Source organism: Littorina saxatilis, linkage group LG6 (genome assembly GCF_037325665.1).
Source record: "Littorina saxatilis isolate snail1 linkage group LG6, US_GU_Lsax_2.0, whole genome shotgun sequence".
Taxonomy (NCBI): Eukaryota; Metazoa; Mollusca; class Gastropoda; order Littorinimorpha; family Littorinidae; genus Littorina; species Littorina saxatilis.
The window spans coordinates 8,743,803-8,764,544 of record NC_090250.1 but is presented as its reverse complement, the minus strand read 5'-3'; the positions used below and the strand labels follow the sequence as shown (position 1 = coordinate 8,764,544).

Sequence of the window (20,742 nt, the reverse complement as noted above, 5' to 3'; positions counted from 1 at the left end):
AAGCTTTTATTTATTTTGTGTGATGGTTTAATGACATGTTTTACCCTGATTTTCTTTTTAGTTTGTATGTTGAGTAATTTAAGCCAGTGAGGTAACAATCAATATATATTTATGTCCACACGTTCCAGACAGGCTTGATCTTTGCACATCTTTGTATTATTCATTCTTCTTTGTTCATGGGCTGAAACTCCCACGTTCACTCAAGTTTTTTGCATGAGTGGGTGTTTACGTGCATGGCCGTTTTTACCCCGCCATTCAGGCAGACATACGCCGCTTTCGGGGGGAAGCATGCTGGGTATTTTCGTGTTCCTATAACCCACAGAACTCTGACATGGATAACAGGATCTTTTCTGTGCGCACTTGGTCTTGTGCTTGCATGTACACACGAAGGAAGATAAGGCACTAGCAGGTCTGCACTTTATTTGACCTGGGAGATTGGAAAAATCTCCACCCTTAACCCACCAGGCGGCCGCGGTACGGGTTTAAACTCGCTACCATCTAATGATGAGGCTGATGTCTTATCCGCTAGGCCACTGCGCCTGTCGTATGATTCATTCATTTCAATGCTCCAGATGTTAACAGTAGCTGTGTCAACATATAAAATCATTATTTGATAATTGTTGACTGAAGTTTATGTAGAAACAATCAGTTTGTATTTGTTTACGTCGAGCCAATAGACAATGTTGGGAAATAACTCTGTCAGGTTTGTATGGGTTGTGAAAGAGTGAATACTCTTGCTTTAATCACATATTCTTACTCCAATTCTTATGAATGCATTGACTTTAGTCCCACATGCTAGATGTCGAAAAACCTCTCAAATTACCTGCCCTTAGTAGGGTGGTAACCAAGCTAAAAGCGACGCCATAGCCGTTGCTATGGCCTGACCTTGCTCGGTTACCCATAACACCCTGCGCTCCACGTGAGCGCCAGCATCCGTAATGTTCATTCTCGACTTTCGACAACACACGGTGGACGTGTCCGAATTTCGCTCTCACTTTTGGCCTTCACATGCCTGCTCGTCCGTGAGACTAGCCGGTTCTTGGGGGTCTACCTGTCCGTCTACCTTTTGGGTGAGATCTTTCCTTTTTACGTTTGGAATGTAAATGTTGATAGCTTTGTTCTGAACACGCACGCAGATAATTTTTGTTCTGGGTGACTGTTTTCGCCGGTCTTAAAATGGCCGACAACAAAGCTAAACTGAGTGCGAGACTGGAAGGCGACAAGGCTCTTAGCCCAGTTAAGAAAGCTAAAGCTAAGGGTAAAGCCAAGAGCGTTGATTTGCCTATTATGCGGGTAGAAGATCCGGCAAATAGCACTTCGTTTGATGTTCCTATCCCTCCGAGGACGGGTTCCGTTCGCTCACAGCTCGCGTCCCCTGATGGGGGTGAGGAGCCGGGGCCTTCAGCCCTGGGCTCGTTGAAGTCCGAATTGTTTGATTTTATTTCTCAACAGTTTGCGTCTCGCACTGGGGTCCCTCCTCTGCCTCCGGCGGTAGGGGATCCTTCCTCCCTGGCTCGGCTGGGGTCGTCGTCATCGTCGACTATGGCGACTCCTGCGGATGGGGGGGGTGGCCGGGCGGCCATTTCTTCTGCGCACTTGCTTGGTGCACCTGACCAGTTCGGGCCTTCCCTCTCTGCCTCTGGTAGTGCTGCGGTTGCGCTCGAACACTCTCTCCGTAAGGAGAGGGGGTCTGCTTCCTCTCTTTCTCTTCCCGCTCAGCTTGCTTTTAGCAACACTGCAGTGGGAAGTCAGCTCTCTCCCCTTGCGGGAGAGGGAGAGAGGGGGCATGGTAAGTCACAGCCTGGGTTTGGTCCCACCTTGTCCCACTGGGGGCAGGGGGCTGTGTCAGCTTCTCACTCTTTCCCACCCACTGGGCGGGACTGGGTGGGGGCTGGTGTAGCGGCTCACCCTTTCTCGCCCGCCGGGCATGATCGGGTGTCCGCTGTTGGACTGACGTCTCAGTCAGTGCCGCTATTGTCCACTGCTAGCAGCCGCCCCTCTCCCCAGCAGGGGTGGTGGGGTGGTGGGGCAACGGGACTACAGCAGGTTGACGGGTGGGGGCGGCCTTTCACAGTCTCGCCTCTCACTCAGTCTTACCCCTCGCAGGGTTCGCTTGCTGCAGCTACGAGCCAACTCCCACCGCATGCAGCGGGCGGGGTAGCTCAGACTGGCCAGACCGGTTTTGACTGTTGGGGCCAAGCGCCCGGTCATCGGTCTACCGACAATGGGCCTGGCGCGGCTTTGTCGGGTGGCCCCCTCCCCCCGCCTTCTTGGCGGGCCTCTGTGCCTACTGTCTACCCTTCTACCCCAGTGGGGCAGGGGGGGGATGGTGGGTGGCAAGCGGGATCGGGTCACGCTTTTGTTGCTCCTGTGTCCCCTCCTGTGTACAGTGATACTGTAGAGGCTGGGGATTCGGATTCTTCTGTGGAAGATGAGGAGTTTGTAGCCTTGCCTTTTGGCTTTAGGCAAACCATGAGAAGAGCGGCTTGTGTGGCAGCTCGTTACTTTCCGGAGGGGGTGGTGGATTCAGGACAGGATGTCTCTTTTCCACCATCCGCGGCGAATGATTTTCGGCCTTCGCAGGAGAGTTCACAATCGTTTCGTTTTGTGGAATCGCCTGCCGTGGCTTATCACATGTCGCAACTTTTGGCTCGACCGGCCCCTCAGGGCAGCGGTCTGTCGCCAACTCCTTTCCCTTTGTTGCATGCTCATGATACAGCGCCTGCTTCAGCCGATCCATGGCTAGCGTCTAACGCGCAGGCCACTGCTTTTTCGCCGTTAGTGCAGAAAAAGCTGGACTGGAACGTGAAGTCAAGGAACTTTGTTCAGACTTTTGCTTTGCCGAGGGCAACTTTGCCAATTCCGCCGGAGTTGCTTGCCTTGTTGCCAAAGCAACCTTCTGCTAAGGAAGGGGTCTCGTTCTCGGACGCTTCTCTCTCCTCTCTGGAGGAGATTGGGCGTCTTGATCTTGAATTGGCTTCTATGGCAGAGTCTTTGCTCCGAGCTCTTACTCGAGCTGTTGCTGGCTCTTTGGAGCCATTTAGACTCAGGGAAGACGCCTCAGCCAGTGACATCTCCATACTTCTTGCTGCTTTGGGGATGGTGAATTCTGAGAGGATGAGCATTTCAGCGAGGCTGTATGCTCATGCTGTCTTTTCACGGCGTGATTTGCTGCTTTCTCAAGCAGGTTTTTCCCAGCAGTCCACTGTGGACTCGCTTCGTTCCTCGCCTTTTGTTGAGGGCTCTCTCCTGGGTAGAGTAGCCCTGGATGCAAGGCAGCGGGAAGTTCAGGAGGCTAAAGACAGACATCTCGTTGGGATTTCGTTTAAAATCCCAAAGAAATCTCAGTCTTCTTCTAGGCCTTTCTGGAGCAAGAAGCCGCCCAACGCCTCTCGTCCTAAGGAACAGGGAGATAAGGGCGCACCAGCTAAGGGTGCTCCTTATCCTAAGAAACCCTCGTTCGGGAAGGGGAGGGGTGGGGCTCGAAAGCCCTCCCCCCAATGAGGCTCTCCCGATCACATCACCCCTGTTCCCCCCACTTTTGTGGTGGCGGGGGGCCCCACCAGGGCCATTTCCTTGTGGCAGGCGTTAGTGCACAGCCAATGGATTTTGCGGGTGGTGCGATCGGGATTCCGGCTGCTGTGGGAGGGGGAAAAGGCTCCCTTGACCAGGGTTCCTCCTCCCTTTCGTTTTCCGGCCAGCCAAGAGGCCAGAGTGGCCATAGAGACGGAGATCAGGTCTCTTTTGGCCAAAGAGGCTATAGAAGAGATTGTGGATCACTCCTCGCCGGGGTTTTACGGACGCCTGTTTGTTGTGCCCAAGGCGTCGGGCCGCTGGAGACCTGTTCTCGATCTTTCGGTCTTGAACAAGTTTCTTCGGAAGATCAAGTTTCGTATGGAAACACCAGCTTCGGTCAGGGAGGCCCTACGCCGGGGAGATTGGGTGACTTCGGTGGATTTGACGGACGCCTACTTTCATATCCTTATGTATCAAGTGGACAGAAAGTGGCTCCGGTTCCGCTGGGGTCATCGGATCTTTCAATTCAGGGCTCTGCCCTTCGGGCTGTCCCTGGCCCCGTGGGTTTTCACTTTGGTGATCAGGCAGTTGGCCGCGCTGATCAGGCAAAGAGGTATTCGTCTACGGACGTACCTCGACGACTGGTTGATTCTGAGTCAGAGTCAATCAGTGTGCCACTTGAACACTCAGGTGGTGTTGAACCGGGCTCTGAGCCTGGGGTTCTCTGTGAACCAAGCGAAGTCGGAATTGACTCCCTCGCAGAGGTTTGTTTACCTCGGTATGGCGTTCGACACTGTCGCTTGGACGGTCCGGCCTACGCAGGAGAGGATTCAGAAGCTTCATGCTCTCATTTTGGCCGTGGCTGGCAGCCAGCAAGCTTCGGTGAGGGTCCTTACCTCGATTCTGGGCCAAATGGAATCTATGGCAACTCTGGTTCCCTTAGGAAGGGTGTACAAGAGGCCTTTCCAGGCTGCGCTCAGCTCTCTCTGGGAGCCGGCTTCGCAGGATTGGGACAAAATCGTCTCCACGCAGGGATGGTTCAGTCACGCGACTGCTCGGTGGTTGGATCTAGACTGGATCTCTCAGGGGGTCCCCATCTCTCTGCCCCCTCCGGACATAGACCTGTTTACAGATGCGTCTATGGCCGGGTGGGGGGCTCACATCGGGGGCCAGGCGGCCTCCGGTCTTTGGACTCAGGCCCAGCGTCTTTGGCATATCAATCGCCTGGAGTTGGAGGCGGTTTCCCTCGGTTTGCTTGCGTTTCTCCCTCTGGTGGGCGGCAGACATGTCCGGTTGCACACGGACAATACCACTGTCGCTGCCTACATCAACAAGCAGGGAGGAGCTCGGTCGTTTTCCCTGTCAGACAGGGCGTGCGAGGTTCTGGTGTGGTGCCACTCGCATCGGATCATGATCTCAGCAGAGTTTCTGCCGGGCAAGCTCAACGCTCTGGCGGATGCGCTCAGCAGGTCCTCTCAGGTGTTGCACACCGAATGGACGATCACTCATGGGGCGCTCCAACGCCTGTGGACACAGGTGGAGAAGCCCATGATCGATCTATTCGCAACGAGGTTTTCAAAGAGACTTCCCATTTTCGTGTCTCCCTTTCCGGACACGGAAGCTTGGGCGAGCAATGCGTTGGAGATCTCGTGGAGCGGCCTTCAGGCCTACGCTTATCCTCCCTTTCCTCTGCTCAGCAGAGTGGTGAGGAAAGCCGAGCTGGATCGTCCGGAGCTCCTGCTGCTGGTAGCCCCCTGGTGGCCTTCCCAGCAGTGGTTTCCAGATCTGCTGTTGTTGGCAAAAGGAGTTCCGATCCCTCTAAATCTAGTGCGGGGAGAGCTCGTTCAGCCAAGAACAGGCATCCCGCACAGAGACCCGCAGGCCCTGCGCCTACACGTTTGGAGACTGTGAGGTCGGAACTGCGGAAATCTGGCGCTTCAGACTCTACGCTGGATTTGGTTTTTAAGGCGCATAGGTCCTCGACTGCGTCTGTGTATGCTTGCCATTGGGCTGCCTGGGCCAAGTGGTGTAGGGAGGCGGGGGTCAATGCTGTGGCCCCGCGCTCGTTACAGGTGGCAAATCATCTTTCTTTTTTGTCGGCTCAGGGCAGTTCGGCCTCTGCTCTGAGAGTCCGACGTTCTGCTATATCTGCTACTCTGAGACAGATAGGCAGATTGATTAACGTTAACGGAGTGATTGCTAGTGTGATCAAAGGGGCCGCTCTCCAGGAAGCGCAGAGACGGACCTCTGTCCCGGCATGGGACTTATTTTTGGTTTTAGAATATTTGCGTTCTGTGGCGTTTGAGCCTTTGCAGGCTGCTAGCATGACTGATTTAACACGCAAGACGGTTTTTCTGCTTCTTCTGGCTACTGCTCGGCGAGGCAGTGAGATACATGCCTTGTCGGGATTGTCGGAAGACATCGCGTTTGAGCGAGATGGTTCAATGTCGCTTTATTTCCGGCCTGGGTTTCTCGCGAAAAATCAAAAGCCAGGCCAATCCCCGCCCGTGGTCCGAGTCCCCCCGCTTGGGACTATTCTAGCTTCGCACGATCCGGACTTAGCTAACTGTCCAGTTAGGGCCTTGAAGTCTTACTTGGCTCGCACTCAGTGGGTTAGGGCCAAAAGCCAAAAACTTTTGTTCATTTCATTGAACACGAAATATGACAGGGACATATCGAAATTGACCCTTACAAGATGGGTGGCAACCCTCATTAGACGAGCTTATGAGTGGTGGCTCTCTCAGGAGAGGGGGGGGCGTTCAGTCCTTCCTCTGACATCAGCTCGAGTACATGAGGCCAGAGCCTGGGCGTCCTCTGTGGCCGTCTTACGTTCAGGGCGATTAAGCGATGTCTTGCAGACAGCTTACTGGAAGTCAGACGATGTCTTCATCAGCTTCTACCTTCGTGACATCTCTTGCACGCGACTGGATGGCTCCAGTGCTTTGCTGGCTTTGGTGGCTGCAGGGCAGGTGCTTGCAAGGACATAAGTAAGTTCCCTCCGCCTTTAGGAGGAATCTGCATTCATAAGAATTGGAGTAAGAATATGTGATTAAATCGAAAATTTTTAATTAAATTTTGATTTAATATAATATACTTACCCAATTCTTATAGTTAATACCCTCCCATCCGTCCCCGCTGGATTATGTCCTTGGGGGTTTGTTTGACTAATAGTCTCGAATGAACATTACGGATGCTGGCGCTCACGTGGTGCGCAGGGTGTTATGGGTAACCGAGCAAGGTCAGGCCATAGCAACGGCTATGGCGTCGCTTTTAGCTTGGTTACCACCCTACTAAGGGCAGGTAATTTGAGAGGTTTTTCGACATCTAGCATGTGGGACTAAAGTCAATGCATTCATAAGAATTGGGTAAGTATATTATATTAAATCAAAATTTAAATCAAAATTTAATTAAAAATTTTCGATTTTAGTGAGTCAAACTTTCCCGTGTGACAATAGCCCAGTCACGAGCGTGGGGTGTGTCTGAAACATGGCCCAGTGTCCAGTCACGAGCGTGGGGTGTGTCTGAAACATGGCCCAGTGTCCAGTCACGAGCGTGGGGTGTGTCTGAAACATGGCCCAGTGTCCAGTCACGAGCGTGGGGTGTGTCTGAAACATGGCCCAGTGTCCAGTCACGAGCGTGGGGTGTGTCTGAAACATGGCCAAGGAGCATTGTGTTAAAAGTTTGCCTCAATTAAAGCCAGAGTATTCACTGTCTCACAATCCATACAAACCCAACAGAGTTATTTCCTGAGTTCCTCTGGTATATCTTTTATTTATATATTTTATAGTTCTTTCAAAACATCGTCTATTGTGAGACTAGTTTGTCAAGTTTCACAGTTTTTGCATTTGTGGTTTTTGTACCTCATTGGCTTTTGGTTCAGCTTTGTAGCCTTCTGTGACTAATTTTATGGTTCGATTTGGGGAACCGATATTGCACCTCTATTGTCTAGATGTTTCAAGGAGCAGACACCTCACATTGTCGTTTGCAATCACATTAACCTGTTTCTTTTTGAATGGGCTCTCAGTTGCCGTTGATCCGTCAGTTTGTATGGGTGTGGATGCTTTGTATGGGTGTGGATGCTTTGTATGGGTGTGGATGCTTTGTATGGGTGTGGATGCTTTGTATGGGTGTGGATGCTTTGAGGGTGGACGCAGGAAAAGTGTTGGTGTGTGTATGAGAAAAAAGAGAGAGAGGAAGATTGCTCAAAGGAGGAAAATGTCTTAGAATTTAACACATTGCTTTTTTGAGGGGATTAAATTCAAAGGCCAGAATGACAACTGCTGTATTCCAGTTTGACAATAGCTGCAAACGATTGATGCTTTGCCGTGATTCTTGTGTCCAGGCCATTAAAGTCATGTTATTTCTGTTGGAGGTGTGATGACAGATGCACAGAGCCCCAAATTTCCAAAAGTTACCAGCATCAAGATTTTGGTTAGACTGTGCTGGAGTTACCAGCATCAAGATTTTGGTTAGAACTTAGACTGTGCTGGTTTATCTTTGCTGCAGTGGCGGAGAGTTATAGACTGTTTGAAGCGTTGTAAATACATGCACAGCTTTATGATACGCGTCATTTATGAAGAATTTCATTTATGTTTATTATTATGGTCAATCAATACGATTTATTGACGGAACACTGTTCTTGCTCATTTAAAGCTTTACTCAATATTTGAACATTTTATGTGCATATGCTCATCAAATATGTTCATTCTGATTATTATCCAGTAAGACTCATCGATTGAACACTATATGTTCAGATTCAGTGTGACTTATGATTTGAACACTATAATTCATGTTCAGGTTCATGTTGCCGGTGCTGATTTTGAACGCCGTTCAGTGTTACGACTGTGCTTGACGACGACATTTTTGAGAATTGCTTCAAAGTATTTAGTGAAAAAACTGCATGTCGGGTGTGTGTTTCCTGTTGAAATGTTCTTCTCATCTCATGAGCATCTTGACCTAGCATAGTTCTTATATTTTTTGGCCCCATGAGAGGTCTGTTTTTTTTGTTGGGGGGGGGGGGGGGGGGGGGTATTTTTACTTTAAGGTTTTACTTTAATTCATATTCAGGGTTTGAGCATCATAGGGTCTTGTATTCATTCAGTCCTAAACCTTCTTTTTACATTTAGTCAAGTTTTGACTAAATGTATTAACGTAGAGGGGGGAATCGAGACGAGGGTCATATGGTGTCTGTGTGTGTGTGTAGAGCGATTCAGAGAAAACTACTAGACCGATCTTTATGAAATTTGACATGAGAGTTCCTGGGTATGAAATCCCCAGATGTTTTTTTCATTTTTTTGATAAATGTCTTTGATGACGTCATATCCGGCTTTTCGTGAAAGTTGAGGCGGCACTGTCACGCCCTTATTTTTCAACTAAATTGGTTGAAATTTTGGTCAAGTAATCTTCGACGAAGCCCGGACTTCGGTATTGCATTTCAGCTTGGTGGCTTAAAAATTAATTAATGACTTTGGTCATTAAAAATCTGAAAATTGTAAAAAAAAAAAAAAAGTTTTATAAAACGATCCAAATTTACGTTCATCTTATTCTCCATCATTTGCTGATTCCAAAAACATATAAATATGTTATATTTGGATTAAAAACAAGCTCTGAAAATTAAAAATATAAAAATTATTATCAAAATTAAATTGTCCAAATCAATTTAAAAACACTTTCATCTTATTCCTTGTCGGTTTCTGATTCCAAAAACATATAGATATGCTATGTTTGGATTAAAAACACGCTCAGAAAGTTAAAACGAAGAGAGGTACAGAAAAGCGTGCTATCCTTCTCAGCGCAACTACTACCCCGCTCTTCTTGTCAATTTCACTGCCTTTGCCGTGAGCGGTGGACTGACGATGCTACGAGTATACGGTCTTGCTGCGTTGCATTGCGTTCAGTTTCATTCTGTGAGTTCGACAGCTACTTGACTAAATGTTGTATTTTCGCCTTACGCGACTTGTTTTTAATTAGTTTTTATTCTGAGTTTATCAGTTGATTGTAGTTGCAATGTGTACAGTGGGCAGGGAGGGAACTCATGGGTGCTATGCTGCTTATTCCGGTCATTATTCAATCAATCAATATGAGGCTTATATCGCGCGTATTCCGTGGGTACAGTTCTAAGCGCAGGGATTTATTTTTATTTATTTTTTAATTTTTTTTTTTTTAATAATTTTTTTATGCAATTTATATTCAAGGCGCAGGGATTTATTTATGCCGTGTGAGATGGAATTTTTTTTACACACTACATCACGCATTCACATCGGCCAGCAGATCGCAGCCATTTCGGCTCATATCCTACTTTTCACGGCCTATTATTCCAAGTCACATGGGTATTTTGGTGGACATTTTTATCTATGCCTGTACAATTTTGCCAGGAAAGACCCTTTTGTCAATCGTGGGATCTTTAACGTGCACACCCCAATGTAGTGTACACGAAGGGACCTCGGTTTTTCGTCTCATATTGTCTCCCCTGATAGCAATCATGTGTGGGCTTGCATTTACTTACATTCTAATTAGTGATACAGCTGAACCCCCCTTTCAAGACATCCAGAAACTCCCCCCCGCGGGTTAGGGGGAAGAATTTATACTCGATGCTCCCCAGCATGTCGTAAGAGGCGACAAACGGATTCTGTTCCCCCCGCGGGTTAGGGGGAAGAATTTATACCCGATGCTCCCCAGCATGTCGTAAGAGGCGACAAACGGATTCTGTTCCCCCCGCGGGTTAGGGGGAAGAATTTACCCGATGCTCCCCAGCATGTCGTAAGAGGCAACAAACGGATTCTGTTCCCCCCGCGGGTTAGGGGGAAGAATTTACCCGATGCTCCCCAGCATGTCGTAAGAGGCGACTAACGGATTCTGTTCCCCCCCATGGGTTAGGGGGAAGAATTTATACCCGATGCTCCCCAGCATGTCATAAGAGGCGACTAACGGATTCTGTTCCCCCCCGCGGGTTAGGGGGAAGAATTTACCCGATGCTCCCCAGCATGTCGTAAGAGGCGACTAACGGATTCTGTTCCCCCCCGCGGGTTAGGGGGAAGAATTTACCCGATGCTCCCCAGCATGTCGTAAGAGGCGACTAACGGATTCTGTTCCACCCCCTGCGGGTTAGGGGGAAGAATTTACCCGATGCTCCCCAGCATGTCGTAAGAGACGACTAACGGTTCTGTTTCTCCTTTTACCCTTGTTAAGTGTTTCTTGTATAGAATCATAGACCAAATAGCCTGGACCGCCAACTCGTCACGTGACCCTTCGAGGTTACGACTCTCGACTTTCAGGGGCGCGTCGCGTCCGGTTTGAAAGGCCAGCGATTCGAAGACAGTGAAAATAAAGCACGCTCCAGTTATTTGTGACAATGGGAGGTGACAATGAACTGGATTTTCCAAAACTCCAAACTAAACTTAACAAAACTCATCGAAAAACATGTTCCATATGCACTTTTGCTGAGTTTATTTTAGCATTTTCAGAACTTACCTCGGCAACTTAGTCCATGTTTACAATCGACACCGGATATCACGTCCCCCTGATTTCTGAAAGGCTTGTAAGCGTAGGTTCCTAAATGCGAGAGGCCGCTACCTCGTAATAGAGAGAAAGAGCGGAGAGTTGGCGGTCTAGGATAATGGTCTATGGTTGCAAGCCCCTGGAGCAAATTTTTGATTAGTGCTTTTGTGAACAAGAAACAATTGACAAGTGGCTCTATCCCATCTTCCCCCTTTCCCCGTCGCGATATAACCTTCGTGGTTGAAAACGACGTTAAACACCAAATAAAGAAAGAAAGAAACCTCCAGAAACCTGAGAAAAACAGGTCTAAAAATGGAGGGAGTATTAAAAATTGTAGGTACATGGGTGGGATTCTTCCGGTATATGCCGGAAATCCGGATTCGATTATAGCCTCTGTTTTTTGGTCTCATTTTTTTTGGTCTTTTTTTTTTTCCAGTTTGGGATTCATGACATTTTTCAGTCACACCCATGTACAGGTAGGTACATTTACAGAAAAAAAGAAAACGGAGGAAAAGAAAATCAGAGAAAGCAAACTCTTAGAAGAGGTAGGGGGGTGGGTTAGGAAATCTTAAATCGGGGGATCTTGTCGGGCGCAACGCTGCAATGCTGCGACCGGCAGTGTCAGTACACATGTACTCAAAATATCTTCTACCATTCAACACTGGGAAGCAGATTTACTTATTTTCGTAAAGATAATAAAATCTGTAGTACTGAGTCTTAGAAGGGGGGAGGGGGGTCCACTGTATTAAAAACACATTTGAAAAGCGGTTGCAGAAGTTGCAGCGGACCTCTTCCCCCACCCCACCTCCCCCCCCACTCCTCCCCCTTTTAAAACCTCCCTCCCATTTAAGACCCTGTTTTCTCAGATTTTCAGTTCATAACCTCTGTAAATGTACTCCTAAAACTTCCCGGCTTTAACCCTATTTGGACTCCTTTGCCTCACATAAAAAAAAAAAACACGCGCTCATCTTCAGTCAACATAAGTGCCGGAACCTGGCAAGCAAAAGTGACGACCTCGGCATTGAAAACATGGGTCGGGTGGAATATAGTTGATTCGAGATTTTAGACCAGAGCACAGTAACCGTAAAATGTTGGTATTTAAGGCCCTGAGTGACGCATTTCACCACCGGTGTCGGGGCGGGGATGTTGCTCAGTCGGTAGCGCGCTGGATTTGTATCTAGTTGGCCGCTGTCAGCGTGAGTTCGTCCCCACGTTCGGCGAGAGATTTATTTCTCAGAGTCAACTTTGTGTGCAGACTCTCCTCGGTGTCCGAACACCCCCGTGTGTACACGCAAGCACAAGACCAAGTGCGCATGAAAAAGATCCTGTAATTCATGTCAGAGTTCGGTGGGTTATAGAAACACAAAAATACCCAGCATGCTTCCTCCGAAAAACGGCGTATGGCTGCCTAAATGGCGGGGTAAAAAAACGGTCATACACGTAAAATTCCACTCGTGCAAAAACACGAGTGTACGTGGGAGTTTCAGCCCACGAACGCAGAAGAAGACTACCGGTGTCTGCCCAGAAAGAATTGAGACCCATTTTCTTCAGAATTTGAAGGTCTTGAAAGAGCGGGTTCAGCTGTAAGGCCTAAAAAAAAAATAGGTGTGGTTACGGTAACCCGACCTACCCTATTTTTAGGGGCCGACCCTATAACTTTTTATTACATTTGTCAAAAAAACCAAAAAACCCACAAGAAAACGAGTGCAGAAAACGCAATGAAAGCGAAAGCGCCCGAGTCGCACACTTATTTCCCTGTCAAGTAGGTTTAATTTGTACACATTAGAAAAAAAAGTTAAAAAAATAAAAAAATGATTGCCTTCCTTCCTACCCTATTTTTTGGGGCTATGTTACCGTAACCACACCTATTATTTTTTTTGGCCTAAGTCTGAGGGTTGTCAGAAAGAAAAGCAGTGTCTTCCAACTACCTCAGAATCTTGCTGCCAAACTCGTTGAGACGGGTTTGAGCATACAGTGTACATTCAATGCTTACTGCCTTGTCTGAATGGAATTTATCCTACAGTGCTATGTTTATAAACCCGGATAGTTCATAACTGTGCAACTTTTATAAGGATAATCTTCTTCTTATCGATCGTCATGTTTTACACTTATAAGTCCTGAGCTCTGGATATGAAACTGGTGGTATAATGATAATGATACCACACGTCCCAGGTATAATGATAATGATACCACACGTCCCAGGTATAATGATAATGATACCACACGTCCCAGGTATAATGATAATGATGCCACACGTCCCAGGTATTTGACATGATGTCCAAAAGGAAAATATGGGTTGGTGCTTGCTTATCTGAGCAAGTGAAGTTACGGTGACGTTTTTGTTTAAGGTTGCATGAGTGTTACATGTGTCGTGAGACCCCCTACGAGTAGTGGACACCTCCCTTGAAAAGACACCTTCTTTTGTCTTTTGTCTATATACTAAAAAATGTACCTGTCAATTGACGGGCCATCAATACTGAAGGGACACTTTTAGCCCCAAGGGTGTCCTTTCACCATAGGTACCACTGTACCTTGTTTGCTGTGTAATCCATCTAGTGAAACACTTCAGGCTTTTACATGCTGTGTGTAATCCATCTAGTGAAACACTTCAGGCTTTTACATGCTGTGTGTAATCCATCTAGTGAAACACTTCAGGCTTTTACATGCTGTGTGTAATCCATCTAGTGAAACACTTCAGGCTTTTACATGCTGTGTGTAATCCATCTAGTGAAACACTTCAGGCTTTTACATGCTGTGTGTAATCCATCTAGTGAAACACTTCAGGCTTTTACATGCTGTGTGTAATCCATCTAGTGAAACACTTCAGGCTTTTACATGCTGTGTGTAATCCATCTAGTGAAACACTTCAGGCTTTTACATGCTGTGTGTAATCCCTCTAGTGAAACACTTCAGGCTTTTACATGCTGTGTGTAATCCATCTAGTGAAACACTTCAGGCTTTTACATGCTGTGTGTAATCCATCCAGTGAAACACTTCAGGCTTTTACATGCTGTGTGTAATCCATCTAGTGAAACACTTCAGGCTTTTACATGCTGTGTGTAATCCATCTAGTGAAACACTTCAGGCTTTTACATGCTGTGTGTAATCCATCCAGTGAAACACTTCAGGCTTTTACATGCTTTTATTACATGTAAAACTACAGTGGTACCTGCGATGAAAGAACACCTTTTGGAGCAGCCAAAGGTGTCCCTACATGGCAGGTGGCCTTTAATGACAGGTCTATTTTGGTAAAGATAATTAAAGGGACAACAGAGGATGTCCTTCCATGGGAAGTGTCCTTTCATGGGAGGTTCCACTGTACACGCTTGATAGATAATATTAGTGGTGGGTATATGATGTTTAAGACCAAAGGACAATGTATTTAAAAGATACACTAGAGCATCCCGTTCAACACTAGTGATGAAAGGACACCCTTGGGACAAGCCAAAAGTGTCCCTACGTGGCTGGTGGCCTGATCGAGGTACATTTTATTAGAAATAATAGACAAAGGGAAACAAAGTGTCCTTTCAAAGGAGGTGTCCTCTCATTGGAGGGGCCTTACATTACAGGGTAACCACAGTATCACTTCAGTTTAACAGAATGTTTTGAAGATGTTGAACTTGACCACTAAGAAAAACAGGTTAGTTTTGTCACTGCTGATTGTCTCAGTCTACAGACAGGCAATAATTTATTCTTTTATTTTTATTTACAAATATATTTTAATGTCTTCATGTCAGCGTAGATTTAAACTCAGAATTGCCCTTTGCCACATATGAAACATTTAGAACATTAACTGCTTTAAGCAAAGACAATATCGGAGTCATGCTCTTTCAAGTATCATACATTTATGTACATTTTGAAGGCAATGAATGAAACTGTATATGCTGAGTACTTAAATATAAAATATGTGTTATTTAACAGTAATCTTGACCACTAAGGGCATGGTTTTTGAATCGTTACATTAACCTGGTTAATTGAAGTGTGTCAAACTCAAAATGTGTGTTAGTTTAAAACGCATCTGTGTGCACAAACACACTGGTACGCAGGCATGTACGCACGCACAAACACACACATACGTACATGCACACAGTCAAACACACACACACAAACACACACACACACACACACACACACACACACACACACACACACACACCATTTGTATGCACCTGTTTGCCAGTGTGTGTGTGTGAATGACTCATAACTTTTCCATTTTATTTTGGTTATATGTATGTTAGGCACTAGAAGCACTCTGTAATTCAGGCTTTGCTTTACTTGTGCTGATGCTTTTACAGTTCAGAGAGCAAATAAATAGATAGATAAATAAATACATGAATAGATAGATAAATAAATATGTTACCGGACAATCACGTATCACCACATGTACCTGCCATTTTTCTATTTCACAGCTGCTGTTACAGTGAAACCCCCATTAAAGACCTCAAAAAATCTGAGAAAATGAGGGAATCTGGAGGTAAATTTACAGAGGTTGTGAACAAAAAATTTGAATAATCAAGGTCTTGAAAATCTGAGGACCCAGAAATCAGGGGGCCTTACTATAGGGGTTCCACTGTACAAAAAAATTCATAAAATCATCAGTTAACTCTCATTTTCTGCTGTACTCTCACCATCGACTTGTACGAAAGTCAGCTGACATCTTAGAAAATAACAGGTGCTTGTCTTTACTGGTGTGTTACATTAATGTGAGTGAGACTGTTGTTTTGGTGTTTTTTGTTGATCAGGGAAATTCAGTACTGTATGGCCCCCCGCGGGTTAAGGGGAGTCCCATATTGGTTGGGACGAGAAAGAATTTACCCGATGCTACCCAGCATGTCGTAAGAGGCGACTAACGGTTCTGTTTCTCCTTTTACCCTTGTTGAGTGTTTCTTGTGTAGAATATAGTCAATGTTTGTAAAGATTTTGGTCAGGCAGTATGTAAGAAATGTTGGGTCCTTTGTGCTGGAAACTTGCATTCTCCCAATGGGGTCATATATTGTACTACGTTGCAAGCCCCTGGAGCAGTTTTTTGATTGGTGCTTTTGTGAACAAGAAACAATTAACAAGTGGCTCTATCCCATCTCCCCCCTTTCCCCTATCCCATCTCCCCCCTTTCCCCGTCGCGATATAACCTTGAATGGTTGAAAACGACGTTAAACACCAAATAAAGAAAGAAAGAAAGTACTGTATGGATTAATTGATTTGATTGGTAGGTGTTTTGGTGTTATTGCTTGTCATTTTCCATTGCCCCCATTATTTGTGACAGTCCTTTCAGCACAGTGAACCCCTCCCCCCTCCACCCTTTTTGAGACCTCAGAAAATGTGAGAAAGCAAGACGGTGCTAACGTTTCACAATTCAGAATAGAAAAAAAACAAGAATTGTAGGTTATTGGAACGTTTAATTATTGACAAAAATACCTGTTACATTTACTTTTACATTTGTTAATGCTAAGTTTTGTTTTGTCAATAATCAAACATTCCAATGACCTACCGGTTTTTTGGCCATGTTGGGTTTGATGCGTGCATGCCTGGTTTTCTCCTGTAGACGGGTGTCGGCACAGGAGGTCTGCCCGCTGTCCTCAGCCAACATGCTCCGTCTTCATGGCAGCTCAGGTTTTTTATCAAGGTTCTCTCCTCTAGATCCGCCGTGTTTCGCCTAGGGGCTTGCGCTGCCTAGTTGATAGGGTCACCTCGTCGAGGATGTGGTCATAGACCACGCACGGTCGGTCTTGGGATAGGGAAACGTTATGCTAGTCCGGAGGGATTACGCCACAAAGGCCACCTCGCGAAGACCCAGGGTCCTAGACTAGGGAGGTCCAAGGGGGAGCACCGGGAGGGCTACCCCTCTACCCGCACCTCCAACACAATCCCTTCCCCTGGTAGCTTCATCCCCAAGGAGGAGACAGAGCTACCTGCAACACCCCCAATAACCTACAATTCTTGTTTTTTGATGCAGCGAGCAAGCAAAGTCTTGAAAGGGGGGTCATCTTAAACCGAGGAGCCTTCACAGGGGGTTCCACTGTAGTATTGACATGAGGAAGTAAATGTTATTGATGTGACGAGGTTAGTAGTGTCTGTGTTCTTATGTTGATTTTTATTTCTATTACAGTTTTCATGGGCATTCAGTTTGGCGAAGTTTGTGAACGTGCGTTATAATTGGATTTTTGTATTGATGTAAAGCTTCTGGAAATAGTAGACAATGTTCGGAAATAACTCTGTCAAGTTTTTGTGGGTTGTGGAGGAGTTGCTTTCCCTTTTTTTTTCTGTTTTTTTTTCTGAAGTAATACTGAGGTAAGCTTCACGTGGCCAATCACCAGTGAACTGCGCCACATCTCTGCATGCGGCAGCAATGATCTGTGTACCGGTAAGTGAAATTGTGCGAACGAATGACATCCCAGCAAGAATAAGCTCAGATCTGTGCTTTCTGCACTGTCAGCTCAATCTAACGCTCTTTTTGTCGAAAAGTTCGCACATCGGAGCTGACATTGGGCATTGCCAATGTGAACGCATCCCGCAGTGCACAGTTCAAGCGACCATTTGTGGAGACAGTACGCTCGTTAGTGGTTGGCCTATATAATGTCACATGTAGCTTGACTCCAACCCATCAAAACCTGACAGAGTTATTTGTGGAATTCATCTCTTCTGCAATTTCACACCAGGGTCATAGTTTGTGTAAAGAACTTCTGGGGTTTTTTTTTTTTTTTTTTGGGGGGGGGGGGGGGGGGGGCATTAAATACTTGATGCATAGGGAAATTTGAATTTTGGGAAAGTTTGAATTGCAAATGCATATGCAGTCCATAATTCAGGTGGCATTTCAACGAGTTTCTGTTTATTCTATATGTATGCCAAAATCTGTTTATTTTCAAAGGCCAAAATCTGTTTATTTTCAAAGGCCAAAATCTGTTTATTTTCAAAGGCCAAAATCTGTTTATTTTCAAAGGCCAAAATCTGTTTATTTTCAAAGGCCAAAATCTGTTTATTTTCAAAGGCCAAAATCTGTTTGGAGGGGGTGGGTGTTGGGTTTTGATTTTACTAATTCGATTTTAATGACAAAAAAAATTTACTTTCGGCTTGGAGGAGACCAAAATTAGATGTCTGCGTGGTTGAGTTCATAGTGTCTTTATAATGGCCACTTTATTGTTTTTCTTTTTCTTAAAAAAAAATCTTTATCTGTGGTCAAGATCTCTAGAGATATGACTCTATGGTGTGCTCAATATTGTACAACTGAGCCAAAAAATGGTATTTATCAAAACTTGTTCGTATACTCAGATAGCACCATTATTGCAGAATTACGTATGAATCATACTTCAAACTCAACTTCCATTTTTATCCAACAACCCCTAGTGCACGCACCCCTGTTTGTTTGAAGCATCTGCAAGTGTTATTGTATTATTATTATAATTTTTAATTTTTACATTTATTTGATTACCCACGGTCGTGTTTGAAAATGGCAAAGAAAGTGAGCTGGTGCTTTTAAATTGAAGATAAATGTTGTAATGATGTGGAACATATGATTGCTTGCACTGGTGTTCGGCCACAAAATGTTGATGCGGGACTTGATTCTGCTTTTTGGTAGAAAATGGGGAAAAGAGTCGTCACACACAGTCCCAGATAACTGCGAATAATTGGAACATACCATTGATTTCAAGTGCCTGTGGTTTGATTTTTTCCTCCATTTGTCAACTGTAGACACTAATGCCATCTTTGTATCATTTCTTGGGATTCCTCTGTACAGTACATTGCCATAGGCACATAAACACTGATAAACATTGTTCTGAATGAAAGCTCTGAAAAAGATATTTTAACATTTTGCAATAGGATGTCATATTTTACTGTTATGAAATAAACTTCATTCCACATTGGAAGTCAAGAATGTGGTTTTGGGTTTACTGGTTTTGGTCTTTGATGAAGAATTTATAACAGCATGAAATCCCTCAGACAGACATACAGGCATAATTGCGCACGCACACACACTCTGACACACACACACACACACACACACACACACACACACACACACACACACACAAAGAAGTGCACACACATACATTGCACACATATACATGCAAAGTGCCCCCCAACACACGCACACACACACACACAAACAAAAGTGTACACACACACACACACACAAACAGAAGTGTATACACACACAAACAGAAGTGTACACACACACACACACAAACAGAAGTGTACACACACACACACACAAACAGAAGTGTACACACACACACACACAAACAGAAGTGTACACACACACACACACACACAAACAGAAGTGTATACACACACACACACAAACAGAAGTGTACACACACACACACACACACACAAACAGAAGTGCACACACACACACACACAAACAAAAGTGTACACACACACACACACACACACAAACAGAAGTGTATACACACACACACAAACAGAAGTGTACACACACACACACAAACAGAAGTGTATACACACACACACACAAACAGAAGTGTACACACACACACACACACACACAGACAAACAGAAGTGCACACACACACACACACAAACAAAAGTGTACACACACACACACAAACAGAAGTGCATACACACACACACACAAACAGAAGTGTACACACACACAAACAGAAGTGCACACAGACACATGACATACAATATAGCACACATACACATACATGCAAAAGTTACCCCCACACATCACAAACAGAAGTGTACACATACACATACATGCAAAAGTTACCCCCACACATCACAAACAGAAGTGTACACAATCACATACACATACATGCAAAAGTTACCCCCACACATCACAAACAGAAGTGTACACATACACATACATGCAAAAGTTACCCCCACACATCACAAACAGAAGTGTACACATACACATACATGCAAAAGTTACCCCCACACATCACAAACAGAAGTGTACACATACACATTCATGCAAAAGTTACCCCCACACATCACAAACAGAAGTGTACACATACACATACATGCAAAAGTTACCCCCACACATCACAAACAGAAGTGTACACATACACATACATGCAAAAGTTACCCCCACACATCACAAACAGAAGTGTACACATACACATACATACACACACAATCATTGGAATTGCAAAAAATGACAAATGAGGAAAGCATTTTAGCAACAACTCTGTAAAATCATAACTTTTCTTTTATCACAATTTTCTATAACAAGTCTCCAGGGATATAAATACCTTACCTTGATGAATTATGAAGATAAATTAAGTGTTTGTTATGAATATTTACAGCATCAGCAATCACCAGAATTTCAACTTGTATTTTTAACAAAATTATGACAGTTTACGGAGAGAAAAAAACATAGCATTAACAAATAGTAAAATTAATTACAATCATGTACTGAGCATGAATGAAGGGTGCACAAAAATTAAAACAAATACAGTGGCATGATTATACATTCATGACTAAACACTCCATGAGAGTAAAACGACTATACACACATAAACTAAAACGTTTTGCTTCTTTTTTCTCCAGATGTTACTTAATATAGTATATGGAATTCATATCAAAGAATAAAGAAGAAACATTTGGGAAATTAAGCCATGAGCACTTTTGAGCTCACAAAGCCACACACACACACACACATGACACACACACACACATGCTAACACACAATTAAATCATTCACCCCTCAAAACCAAATTCAACATAAGATTGAATAGGAGAATCAGGTAAAAAAAAACAGCAATG

The 20,742-nt window shown here is 45.0% G+C and overlaps 1 protein-coding gene and 1 long non-coding RNA gene across 2 annotated transcripts; both read left to right on the top strand.

Moving 5' to 3' along the window:
- Window positions 1-3,984: 3,984 nt before the first annotated feature.
- On the top strand, window positions 3,985-5,427 carry LOC138969669 (uncharacterized). The gene has a single exon (XM_070342527.1). It carries the CDS (start codon window positions 3,985-3,987, stop codon window positions 5,425-5,427), a length of 1,443 nt encoding a protein of 480 aa, XP_070198628.1.
- Window positions 5,428-12,356: 6,929 nt separating this feature from the next.
- LOC138968418 (uncharacterized) lies at window positions 12,357-18,897 on the top strand. Its single transcript, XR_011456181.1, has 2 exons — window positions 12,357-13,185; window positions 13,276-18,897. It is a non-coding gene; the product is annotated as an uncharacterized lncRNA (long non-coding RNA).
- Window positions 18,898-20,742: the final 1,845 nt, after the last annotated feature.

Bases quoted from the DNA above. Each gene is read 5' to 3' on its own strand.
- LOC138969669 (XM_070342527.1), top strand. From the start codon at position 3,985: ATGTATCAAGTGGACAGAAAGTGGCTCCGGTTCCGCTGGGGTCATCGG.